Genomic DNA, 12,144 nt, shown 5'->3' on the forward strand with positions numbered 1-12,144 from the left:
AGGAACTAACTGAACTAACTGGAAACACGGGAATCATCTATGACACGCGCACGAAGCCAGCGATGGCCATTAGCGTCCCATCACCATTAGAGGTAGAGCATTTTAGGTCGGACCGATGGACGCACCACCCAACCAAAACAGACAAACACCACCAACCGCGGACCGATCCAAATGAACATAAATGGGCTAACTGGGTCGGCATTTTGGGTCGGTCCGCTAGAGATGGCCTTACACGTGAGAGCCGGATGGACCCATACCTGGCCATTGGAAGCCCGGCCCGGATCGAATTTTCCGAGCTTAGACCAGCCCGAGCATGTATGTGGGCCGAGCTTGGGCCAGAAAAATGTGTGAAATAGGGAAGCGGCCCAGCCCGAGACCCGTGGCCCGATGGGCTTTTGTAGTGATGGGTCGGGCTTGAGCCTAAAAGTTAGGCCCGATGGTCAGGCCGGGCCTGGGCCTGGGTTTTTGCGTCAGTCTTTGTTAGGCCTGGCCCGAAGCCCGGCCTGGCCGGGCCAAGCCCGAAGAATGCCCAGGTATAGATGGACCCGCATTGTTCCTACTGTCATATATGGGTTGGGACACCACCCTCGCTCGAAGCGCCTCCTTTCCTATTCAGACCAGAGAAAACCATCCGTTCCTCTTTGTAGTGCGCTTCGTGGTTAGGGTTTGGCAATGTCGTGCCCGTGGTGGGACAACGACGACGACGGGTCGCCTGAGCACCGTGTCCATGTGAGCAACCTCCCCTGGCGCGCCGACGAGCGCTCACTCAAGGACGCCTTCGCCGACTACGACCCGATCTACGCCGACGTGAGTGGGTTTTCCGTCGATGCCTGCTCGATACGATGCTTCTGCTCTTGTATTTCCTCGGTTAGCTGCCGCCAAGTTTTAGCTAAGCACTGTATTTTAGATTTGGATGGGATCTGTGCTTGTTTGCTCGTTGCTTTCTAGGTTTAGATCCAGCTTAGCCGCATTGTTTTTGTTTCATCTTTAATAGTTCAGTTCCATCGTGGCTCATGCTCGATCTGTTCCTTGCTGGAAATTTTTTGGTGATATTGTGGATGGATCTGTACGAGGTGTGCCCTCGTCGTCGTTCTCTAGGTTTCTTTAGGTTTCAGTTTGGCTGCACCATTCTCAGTTTGGATCTGTGCGTGGTGGGGCACATGCTCCACCTCTCTGTTCCCTTATCCCCAACACAGATTTTTCGAGGACTAAGATCTCAGTTAAATATTGGCTGCCCCTATGGACCATGGTCAAACACTCAAACAAATTTATACTTTTTCCTGTCCCCTATTACTGGTACAGCTAATGATTGGTCATCTAAGATAAGATGGTTCCACTTGACATGCAAATGATGCAATGCAGTAGAAACGCCTATTTTTTCCTTTTCGTATTTGTCCAACTCCAAGATAATTCCCAAGTCTGTTCCAGTTCCGTAATTATTCGTGTAATTTCCATATGTCTAACTATAGGTGTCATGAACTTTTTCAGATCGTCACCGACCGGGAGACTGGCAGATCCCGCGACTTCGGCTTTGTCGCCTTCAAGGACAGCAAGTCGATGAACGATGCCATCGAGGGCATGAATGGGCAGGATCTGGGCGGCCGCACCATCACCGTCAGCGAGGCCAACCAACGCACCCGCCGCCAGAGGAGATGATCAATAGCAGCTAGGAGGTCCGTCGCCTGGCCATCTAGCCACTAGCTTATCAACTTGTCGCAAATCCCCGTGTCGTTGTGCTAGTTTGTGGTTGTGAAGTTTGAACCTGCAGACTGTTTGTGTTGCGCGTCCTTATGGTTGTTGAACATCCTAGTATCGTTTAATCAACCGCAGTGTTGAAATGTAATTGTCGGCTATCCTCGTTGTTTGATGTATGGATGCACTAGGATTTCTGATTATGTGTTTCAACTATCATTTGTGTGCCTGCTTCACAACTTGTTTCCTGTCTGGATGCACTAGGATTTCTGATTATGTGTTTCAACTCTATCATCTGTGTGCCTGCTTCACAACTTGTTTCCTGTTTCAGTGTGTTACATCACCAGGCTTGAGCTGAATATGTGGCTACTCATTGGAGGTAGTAACGTTTCATTCCATAATTTGATAGAGCTATCCTATGGGATGACAAAGGTTTCTTTCTAGCAGCGAGTTGCTTTGGAATACCATATGTCTCAGACGTATCTACGGCGGAGGCTCGTGCCCTTCGAGATGGTTTAATCCTAGCAGGACATATCGGGTGCAATAGGATTGAAGTCAATTCTGATTGCCTCGACGTGATTGAGGTGATGCGGAATGGGGGAAATTCTTTCGGACCAGTGGCAGCAATTTATGAAGAATGTTCCTCTCTTTGTCAAAACTTCGTTATAGTTCAATTTTTTCATTGTCCTAGGGAAGCTAATGTAGCGGCAAATTGTCTAGCTAAGGATCTACGTCAATTGCTTGGCATGATGAACCTCCTGATTTCTTAGTTTCTATTCTGTCAAACGATGTATCCATATTGCCAAATTAATGAAACTAGCCATGTTGGCTTTCCCTATAAAAAAAAGTAAGTTCAGGCGATTCTTTGCTGTGCATGAAGTGTGGCATTAATCTACTGTTGTGAATAATTGTAAATTGCGGGCTTAGATGATTTTTTTATATCAGAACTGACAGCAGCTTATACAGGCTGTTCACGTGATTTCTCTAGGATCACCAAGCTATGTCATCTCGTTCTGCTTCACATGGTACATATAAAATGTGCGCTAAATATGTGCATGATTGTTGGTGTGAGCAAATGGAGACAAGCTTGTGCTCAATACAAAATGCTGGTCCGAGCATCTTTTGGTGCTAAAGAACTACTGGTACTTCGTTGCTGATTTATCTGCCCTTATGACATGCCAAGGGACATTCAGCTGTTTCTCTAAATCTTAGTATACTATGAATTTCTGTGACAGATGGACAGATTTAGAGCAAAATTATCAGTTCATAGGATAGTGTATTTTTGCTGCTTCAGAGTTGCACCATTCAGTATTCGGGCTGGCTGCATACAAAAATATACAGTAGGTCATAAACTCACCTGCATGTGTATGAAAAATGTAGCATTTGCTCCTTCCGGATGCTAGCCTCTTGCTCAATGGCCAAAACTTTGCTACTAGGCTAACTGATTGCTTGCCTTACACTGTCAGTAGGGTAACTGATAGTTAGGAATCATGTCTTCATTTTCTTGATGAATCTTTATGTGACACACTCCTTCAATGCAGCCACTGGGGTAACTGATCGCTTTCCTTATACTACTAGTGGTTCGATACAAGTATGTTGCAACATAGAGTGAACACTTCACATTTGCTGGAAATTTCACATAGTTGGGAATGCTATTCTTATTCCATTCTTCAAATGATGCATAAAAGGGACTAGAGCGAGCTTTCTTAGTCTTCAACCATATCAAAATTGAAAATCATTATGTTCAAGTCCGAAGTCAGTTCAAGTAATTATCCAGCTTAAACCAGTAGATGATCCCAGATGAAATCCATTAAATGTAAAGTGGTTAATATTCTTGATTTTGGTATCATCAATTGTACTTTTTACAACATCAAAATTATTTATTGCTCACTAACAGATGTAACTACTCAGAGAGAAAAATAGTGTATGATCAATGCCGTAAGTGTACAATGTATTCACGAATTAAAGAGAACACTTTACATGTTGTGACAGAAGCATTTGCAGAAGTCAGGTGTATGTTACATTGACAATGGAAGAAGCATTCTTTGTTTACTTCTCTTGTGCTTTCTCTCTAGTCTCATGCATATATAAAGAAGTGCAGCACCAAATGCAAAGCAGAAAGCAAGTCCTACGAATTTGAAATAAAAAGCAACAAACGTGACTAGCAGTAAAGCAAATAACACTAGCTCCCATATGACGAGCAAACCGTCAAGCCTGCACCAACAAACATCAGATATACTTGATTAGGGAGCAGATGTGACAGAATATTGCTTGCTAAAAGAAGAAATTTTACCAATCTTCAGCACTTATGTTGATGTGTTGGAAAAATGCAGATAATACAGAAGCAATCAATATTACACTGGCTTTTTTTTTTGGAACGAAGCTGGCATCCATCAATGCCGCACTCACACTAAATGGCGATCCACTATGGCTTGTTCCGAGGAAGTGGCTGTTGGGGATTTCGTTCAACCTTGATGAATTTGATTGGTGGTTGACGTTATAGCAGTGGCTAGTGATGAAATTGTCATCTCGTTTAGCCACAGAATAAAAGAAACAACTTGGCGATGTTGTTAACCAAGATAATGGTAACAATGCCACACTGGATAGAAATGGGGGAAGGAAGTGTAAAGCCTTATGTACCAAACAGAGCAGCGGTCAAATTTTCACCCAATATGACCAAACTAATTTAACCTTAAACCGGGGAAACTAAACATCGGATCGATCAGATAAGGAGATGGACCTCAGGACCTGCAGACCAGATCTGAGAAGAAAATGCACATGTCAGGGATAGGGGCTTGTTTACCATGAGGAACTGGAGCTTGCGGTGGAGGTGGCGGAGAGGAAGGATGAGGCTGCCCAGGCCTGCCTGGATCGCGCCTGATATTCCTTCACCTGATCCACCAAGGGCTGCTGCTGCAGCTCCTGGTCGACCTCCGCTCCTCGCGCCATCCGGCGACGGCGTTGGTGCGGGTGAGATGTGGAAACGGTGGGGGATCGATCTCTTCTACATGGGCCTTATTTTTTTCTTCCTGAAAGTTGGGCTTTGGTGTCATTCCCTTCTCTTCTTCTCTATTAAACTGGGTAAAAGGAAAAAGGTCTTCTTTGTCCAAAAAAAACTTCAGTTTCCTCCTGCCATGATCTTACTGGAAGAGTATTGTGCAAGTTCAGACAGATGGTAAGTGAGTCAAAATCTATTTTAGTCCCAATGTTGATGTGGGTACAAGGGCAGATATATGTACAGAACTGAATATCATGACAGAGGCAATTGCTGAAAAGTATTTGGGTCTGCCAACTATGATTGGTCTGGACAAAAGTGAAAGCTTTCTGTATCTCCTTGAAAGAATTATTGAGAGGCTGAAAGGTTGGAAGGAAAAAATTCTGTCACTCGGCGGTAAGGAAATATTACTAAAAGCAATTATTCAATCAATTCCAGTCTATGTTATGGGAGTTTTTAAAATCCCAAAAAGTTTATGCAAAGAGATGAATGATGCAATGTTTGCTTTTTGGTGGGGTGATACGGAAGAACAAAAGAAACTCCGTTGGTTTGCTTGGTGGCGAATGTGTATCCCGAAGAAAATTGGAGGAATGAGTTTTAGAGACCTCTATTCTTTCAACCTGGCTATGCTAGCCAAGCAAGTCTGGCGTCTGGTTATAAACCCTGATTCATTATGCGCCCAAGTTTTGAAGGCGAAATATTATCCGCACGTCGACATTTTAAAAGCAGGTCCTAAACAGGGGTCCTCCTATTCTTGGCAAAGTATTGTTGCTGGTTTACAGACTTTCAAGCGTGGGCATATATGGAGAGTGGGCAATGGAAGTAAAATAAATATATGGGAGGATCATTGGATTGTGGATAATAAATCAAGGAAGGTTGGCCAAAGCATTCTCCGAACTGTTGATGAACTCATAAACCCCATTACTCGTGAGTGGGATGAAGAATTAATTAGGGGGAATCTGCTTGCTATTGATGCTGAGAAGATATTGCGGATTCCGCTCAGCGAGGCTATGTCTGAGGATTTCATTGCATGGAATAATACAAAAACACATTCTTTCACAGTTCGGTCGGCCTACTACACAAAGTGGGATCATCAATTTGGGAACAAAATCCGTAGACAAGATGGACAAGGAGCTGTCTCCAATAATCCGGTCTGGAAACAGGTTTGGGATTTGGAAGTACCAAATAAAATCAAAATCTTTATGTGGCGATCCTTGCACGGAGTGGTACCTGGACGCTCGATCCTAGCTGACAAACATATAAAAGTAAATCCAGAGTGTCCTGTGTGTAGGGGCGGAGCGGAGGACATGAGACATCTCCTCTTCACTTGTGATCGCGCCGACGAGGTTTGGAAAACAATGGGGCTATCTGATTATATTAAACAAGCTACAATTGGTGAACGTTCAGGGTCTACTATTCTTGAGGATTTACTTTGTCGGCAAGCCATAAAATCACCAGTTTTGGGTAACCTGAAAATTAAGGAAACTATCGCTGTTACTTGTTGGTATCTATGGTGGCAAAGAAGAGAAATTGTGAAGGGGGAGAGAGTTGCAGGAGTCAGACAATCTGCATTCGCAATTCAAGCACTAACATCTAATTTTATCCCTGCAGCTTCAGCATCTAGTATGGTGCGTGACATCTCATGGAGTAAGCCATCTCAGGGAACCTATAAGTTGAATGTTGATGCAAATTTCCACTCAAATGGAAGAGGTGCTGCCGGGGTGGTTCTGAGAGATGATCGAGGTGATGCCATCGCCGGGATTGCATGCCCATTATCGCATGTACACGATGCTACGATGGCAGAAGCTCTAGCTTTATACAAAGGGCTGGTTTTTCTCCTGGATATAGGTGTTACAAGAGTAACAATTGAATCTGATTCCCTGGAGGTTATTCAAGCATGCAATGCTGAGGTGGAAGTTTGGAGTCCTTATTCGGCCATCCTTTATGATTGCTTCTCAAAGGCTCAAGAGTTTGATTATATTGCTTTTACCCATTGTATTAGAGAGGCTAATCAGGTGGCACATGAGCTAGCTAGATATTCTTTTACTACAAATTCTGTAGTTAGATGGGATGAGTCCCCTCCTAGCTTCATTCTGCCTTTTGTTCTTAAGGATGTAACAATGTACTGATCAGGAGCAGTAGGTATCAGACGCACTCTTTTCCTTCTAGGGTACCTAAGGGGGCTGGAAGGTTTTTAATGAGGCGTCCTGCTGACTCAGTTTAATATATATGATGTTCAAAAAAAATTCGCTAGTTGTCAAATATTTATTTATGAATAGTAATAGTTTACAGTAAAACTCTAACAAGAATAATTGAGGTACGAAAACCTACGCATAATTCATTTTGACGACATGTTTATTTTAGAAACACAGTACTACATAGACTCTCATATACACACGCATACACTTACCTCTATGAATGCACAGACACCCCTATGAGCACCTTCGAAAGACTAAGCCGGCAGATTGGATCTTGAAATTGACGAAATTACCACATGCCTCTCGCTGTCGACGGAAACGTCGCCCCCCACTGAATGAATATTCCGTCTTTATGAGACACACAGATGTCAAACCTGGGGTTTGAACTCTGGTGGGCTGGGGGTACAACCGCCCACCTAACCACCCAACCTTAGGTTGGTTCTCATTTTGACGACATGTTTTTAGCATTGTAGATGTTCAAAATATAGCATAATCCAACATTAATGAAATTCTGATTGTTTATGAACACTTAGTTGAAATTAATCAAGCACTTAGCATAATTTATCAATTGGCATGTAGCAGCCGCATATGTGTCTATGACATGTATCACTCGCTTTACTTGGACACCATCCGCCTTAAAGAACACAAGTGTCATCATCGAATAAGAGGAGAGACACTCCTCACGCTTTTACACCTTAATGGGAGATATTTACATGCCTACCGACAGGGTTAATTTTGAATTAACCATCAAATCAATATGTTTTATCATATTTATACAAATATTATTGAGAGGAATTTATTGTGTTATTTAGCAAAACAAAGTGCTTCTTTATGGTAGCCAGACTGCACACCACGCTACCATATGTGTTTGGTGTTGTTGCCTTGTTTAGCGGAATAGAAGTAACAAGTCATGCAATTATGTGTGTGGTGCAATGGCTTGTATGTTTTCGGTATTTTGGAATAGAACATGAGCTTCACTTATAAGTAGGTCTCCCACAATGTTGTCTTAGTAATATGTGACTAAATTTGTGCAATGCTTTGGAATTTTGAGAAAATTAGAATGATTCTTATGCATAGATGGGCCTTTATACCACTTTGGACTCAAATTCCGCAAAAGCAACTGCATGGTTGCTATCACTAGTCCACTACAGGTTGAGTATTAACTAAACACTTAAGTGGTGACTAATTATACAAACTAAAATTACTCCTGGCGTACATGACCCGCATAGTTCTGGCCTTAAGATAGTAGTTAGTGCGTTCACTATGAGACCACTATATATGTGAATTCATCTATTCGTGACACCGTGCTAGCTTAGCATTGCTGTTGATCGAGTCCCGGTAATGATGTACTTGTGTTTGGAGATCATTCGATTAACTGTTGGAAATAAATCAGCAAATAATAGTACTCTCTCATTCTATGTATACAAGACCATTTTGTATTTCGAGTCTAAATCTAGCTAATGATTTAACTAATAAAATATGACTTATATGTCACCAAAAGGATATCACGAAAACTTCTTGCTTATGTGAATCAAATGATATAATTTTTGTGACACATAACTCATATTTAGTTGGTAAATTTAATGATCAAAATTTATACCTAAAATATAAAGTGGCCTTCTATATAGATATGGAGGAAGAATATGGTGAAATACTCCTCAATCTATCATGGAATACATCACCTTAAAAAGTTAATGTTTTATTAAATTTGTCACCTTAAAAAACTAATGTTCTATTCAATTATTCTTTCTTTGCATGATTTCTGAATTTCGACGAGGAATAAATAGACTGCATCGTAAAATATATCATACATTCAAAACATGTTTTCGAATAGGTGGTTGTGACGTTATTTGGAAATACTTGATTCTTCAACTTCAAGAGCAAATCCTTCTTATCTTGTCAAGCATGCGAGTACGATAAGAACAGTATGATCTATGCTGATCGATGATAGAATTACGCCAAAACTTTGTCTCCGGCGCTTTGGATTGACCCTACCGTCGCCACCAACATGTAGTTTTTCCTACGCACATCTCTCTCATCTCCTAGAATGGCAGAGGACAAGTCTGTCACTAACTAGAGAAATCTGGACACAAGATCCAAATCACAGCATAATAATATATCACTTAACATATGCCACTCAACGACCCAACACACTTGTCACTATGAAACACTTCTCTGAGCAATCAAGGACGAAAACTGCACTAGTGTCTTTCGTCAAATGAGTTTTTCCCTAACATTTTGTTGTTGGTTAAGTAATCACAACAGCGACACAAAACAATAAATAGTTCCATGATGGGCACGTAGGACCCTCATTCTCTACACAACAAATCGAAAGTGCATGCCAGCAGATAGAGGGAGACATTTTCAGTTTCTCTCTCTAACCTTGTCACTTACTTGCTGAGAGTTCAGAAAACATAGAGATCTTGTAATGGGTTAACGTTGTGTGGGTGGTGACGTTATGGCTCCCCGTGGCATACGCTCCTGGATGAATAGAAAACAAATTTTAAAAATCTGATTTCTTGCAATGTGTATGTTTCACGACAAAAAAAGATGTCTTGAGGACAAAAGAAAACTCGGTGTTCTAAAAGAGCGATTTTCAGAGCGTTAGTTTTTTCATACGGGCCACTAAACTGATGTATTGTCCACAATTTTTTTTTACATGTTACATGTACACTTAGGACAGAGAGAGATATGCAGCTGTAAATTTTCGGATTTGTTCCTCAAAAAATTCAGACCTTTTTACATTTGGAACTTCATTTGTTTCATGTGAAAGCAAATATATATATGCAGTTAGAGTTCTCTTTCAAATGTCTGTTTTGTGCGTCTGTTTTGCTTGGCAGGTCTTTCCTTGGGACCAAATGTTTGTGTGCAAACCTGTGGCATCTAGCACCGACCAGAGCCTACCAGCCACTCGTTCAGTGTTGAGCTTCCAGGAACAGCATCGCCGGCTGCATAGTGAGCTGGGGGGTGTTTGGCTTTGGCCCAGTGCCTGCAGGCATGTCAATCATTCTTTCAATAGACTAATAGAGTAAGCCGATGCAGTATTCGATTGGCTGATTAGTAGTTTGTTTGATTTGCCAGCTTTCTCTCTCTAGAGCCTTCCCGGCTGCTTCCCCTCCCCGTACCTGGCCTCTGCCTGCCTATAAATACGCCAGAATATCTTGTTGCTGATAAGAGGCAGCTATCTTGCATTGTGAAATTGGACAAGCCCACTCTCCAAGCACAAACCTGTCAAGCTAGACTAGGTCGTTCGAAATACTGCCTTCCAAGCAAAAGATGGTTAAGGTTGGTTGCTAATCAAGTTCAACTCTAACCAGTTTAGCTCATCGTGTTCTTGGACTAGTAGTGTTTAATTTTCTGAATCTGTTTTGCTCTTTGTTGTCGCAGCAAAAGATTGTTCTCAAGTTGCCGTTGGATGGCGAGAGGAACAAGAGGAAGGCCTTCAAGGCCGCTGTTGGCATGGCAGGTATGTGGACAAAGCCCATTCATCATGTCTAGCAACAACTATCATATCTTCTTCTCTTTGCGAGTTCTTACAAAGAGGCGCTGAATCCTACGCAGGTGTGACATCCGCCACGATGGAGGGGGACAAGATCATCATCGTGGGCGACGGCATCGACACGATCGCGCTGACGAGGATGCTCCGGCGCAGCCTAGGCGGCGCCGAGCTCATCAGCGTGTCTTCTGGAGATGACAAGAGGAAAGACGGCTACGGGTATGGGGGAGAAAAGAACGGCTATGGATACGGCGGGGAAAAGAACGGCTACGGAGGAGCTGGCGGTGGCAAGGACTCCAAGGGTGGCGGCGGCTACCATCAGAACGCGGTGATGCCGATGCAGTACCCCGCGTACCATCAGTACAACGCCATGCCGTCTTACCCTGCCTACTCCTACCCTGCTCATGCTTATCAGCAACAAGAACAGGATCCCGGATGCAGCATAATGTAGGCGTCGAGAAGAGAAGAGCTGGCATATTTCGATAAAAAAAACCTCAAGTCTCGAGTTCAGGACAGACTAGAAGGCCTGACCTGATCAAGCGAACCACCAAGAAGCCAGAGATGTGTTGGATGCTTGAGCTGGCTGCATGTATGCAGTTTATGACTTTATGTACATATAGCTTGTAAAATTATCAGTAGTGCTCGTTTGTAAGTTCAGCATTTCAGTTTAGAGTGTACTACTTCCTGCACGATTGGAAGGGCTGGAAGCAATAAAAAGCAAGGGTGCGAATGTTGTAAAAAGACAAGCACACTAGTGATTATCCCCCCCCCCCCCCCAAGACAGCTTAGCCGGTCGGAGGCGGTGAAGGTGACGCGCCGGAGTAGTCTAGGTTAGTCTAGGTCTTCTCTTTCTCTAGTTTTGCTGTTTACCCTTGTGGATATTGGCGTGATGCCTGTGTTGAGGTGGTGGTGGTGGAGTCGGGGCTTCTCCCTGCAGAGGTGCTGCAGCTGCTCGTGGTGCGCCGGTGGTCGGCGACAGAGGCGAGCGGCGGCAGGACGGCGTCATCCTCTCCAATAAAAGCCTTCCTCGAGTCACCAGATCTGGGCGAGCTCGTCTTCGATCCCTCTCTCTCTGGCCACTGCGGCGGTGGGGATTGGGATGCGATCTCCGACGACCCTGCTTTTGGCAGATCTGCTGACTCCTTCTCTGGAGCTGATCTTCGTCGAGCGGAACACGCGGTGACCAAGCATGTCACCGTGATCCTTGGCCAATATGGTGGCCCGATTTCTTCAACCTCCATGGCGGAGGCCCTCTCGGTCGGCTCCTGGAGCTCAACGCCACGAGGGAGACAAGTGGTTCGTCCCCGTCTCTCTGGTGGTCGCCAGGGGCTTGACCTTGGCGTCGACAATGAGCGTTCGAGCATCACGCTCGGAACTCGGCGGAGACGCCTGGAGTTCGCCGGCGGCGCGTGGCGGAGACTACCTTGGACCCGATTGCTTTTTCTCTTTTTTGGTCAGGGTGGTTTTTGTAAAGTGGAAGGCCCTTTCTTCAAAGTTTAGGTTTCTCTGTGCAAGAGATGTAAAAGGGCTTTTCTATAAAATGTACCTGCCACTTGGTTTAATATAAGAGCTCCACCGGGGTCTTCTGACCCCACTTATGTTCAAAAAAAAATTGAACGTATTCAAACTATGCAGCGCAGCAGTTCTTTCTTTTTGCCCGTACGAAGAAAACAATACAGCCTCTATAACTGCACTGTTTTCACTTTTTTTTTCGATAAAGGGAATATATAAATATCAAAAGATACCAATTACACCCAGCCTCT

At 43.8% G+C, this 12,144-nt stretch overlaps 2 protein-coding genes and 1 long non-coding RNA gene across 3 annotated transcripts; 2 read left to right on the forward strand and 1 right to left on the reverse strand.

Annotated features, from left to right (window-relative positions):
* Positions 1 to 672: 672 nt before the first annotated feature.
* LOC124652747 (glycine-rich RNA-binding protein 7-like) lies at positions 673 to 1,656 on the forward strand. The gene is made up of 2 exons (XM_047191788.1): positions 673 to 807; positions 1,489 to 1,656. Exons 1-2 carry the CDS (start codon positions 673 to 675, stop codon positions 1,654 to 1,656), a joined length of 303 nt encoding a protein of 100 aa, XP_047047744.1.
* Positions 1,657 to 3,596: 1,940 nt separating this feature from the next.
* LOC124658147 lies at positions 3,597 to 4,656 on the reverse strand. Its single transcript, XR_006989032.1, has 2 exons — positions 4,496 to 4,656; positions 3,597 to 3,906 (listed from the first exon to the last, which is right to left on the reverse strand). It is a non-coding gene; the product is annotated as an uncharacterized LOC124658147 (long non-coding RNA).
* A 5,410-nt stretch (positions 4,657 to 10,066) lies between these two features.
* LOC124651175 (aspartate, glycine, lysine and serine-rich protein-like) lies at positions 10,067 to 11,046 on the forward strand. Its single transcript, XM_047190307.1, has 3 exons — positions 10,067 to 10,170; positions 10,273 to 10,351; positions 10,447 to 11,046. Exons 1-3 carry the CDS (start codon positions 10,162 to 10,164, stop codon positions 10,830 to 10,832), a joined length of 474 nt encoding a protein of 157 aa, XP_047046263.1. The 5' UTR covers positions 10,067 to 10,161; the 3' UTR covers positions 10,833 to 11,046.
* The last annotated feature ends 1,098 nt before the right edge of the window (positions 11,047 to 12,144 follow it).

This window comes from Lolium rigidum, chromosome 5 (assembly GCF_022539505.1).
Source record: "Lolium rigidum isolate FL_2022 chromosome 5, APGP_CSIRO_Lrig_0.1, whole genome shotgun sequence".
NCBI classification, from domain to species: domain Eukaryota; kingdom Viridiplantae; phylum Streptophyta; class Magnoliopsida; order Poales; family Poaceae; genus Lolium; species Lolium rigidum.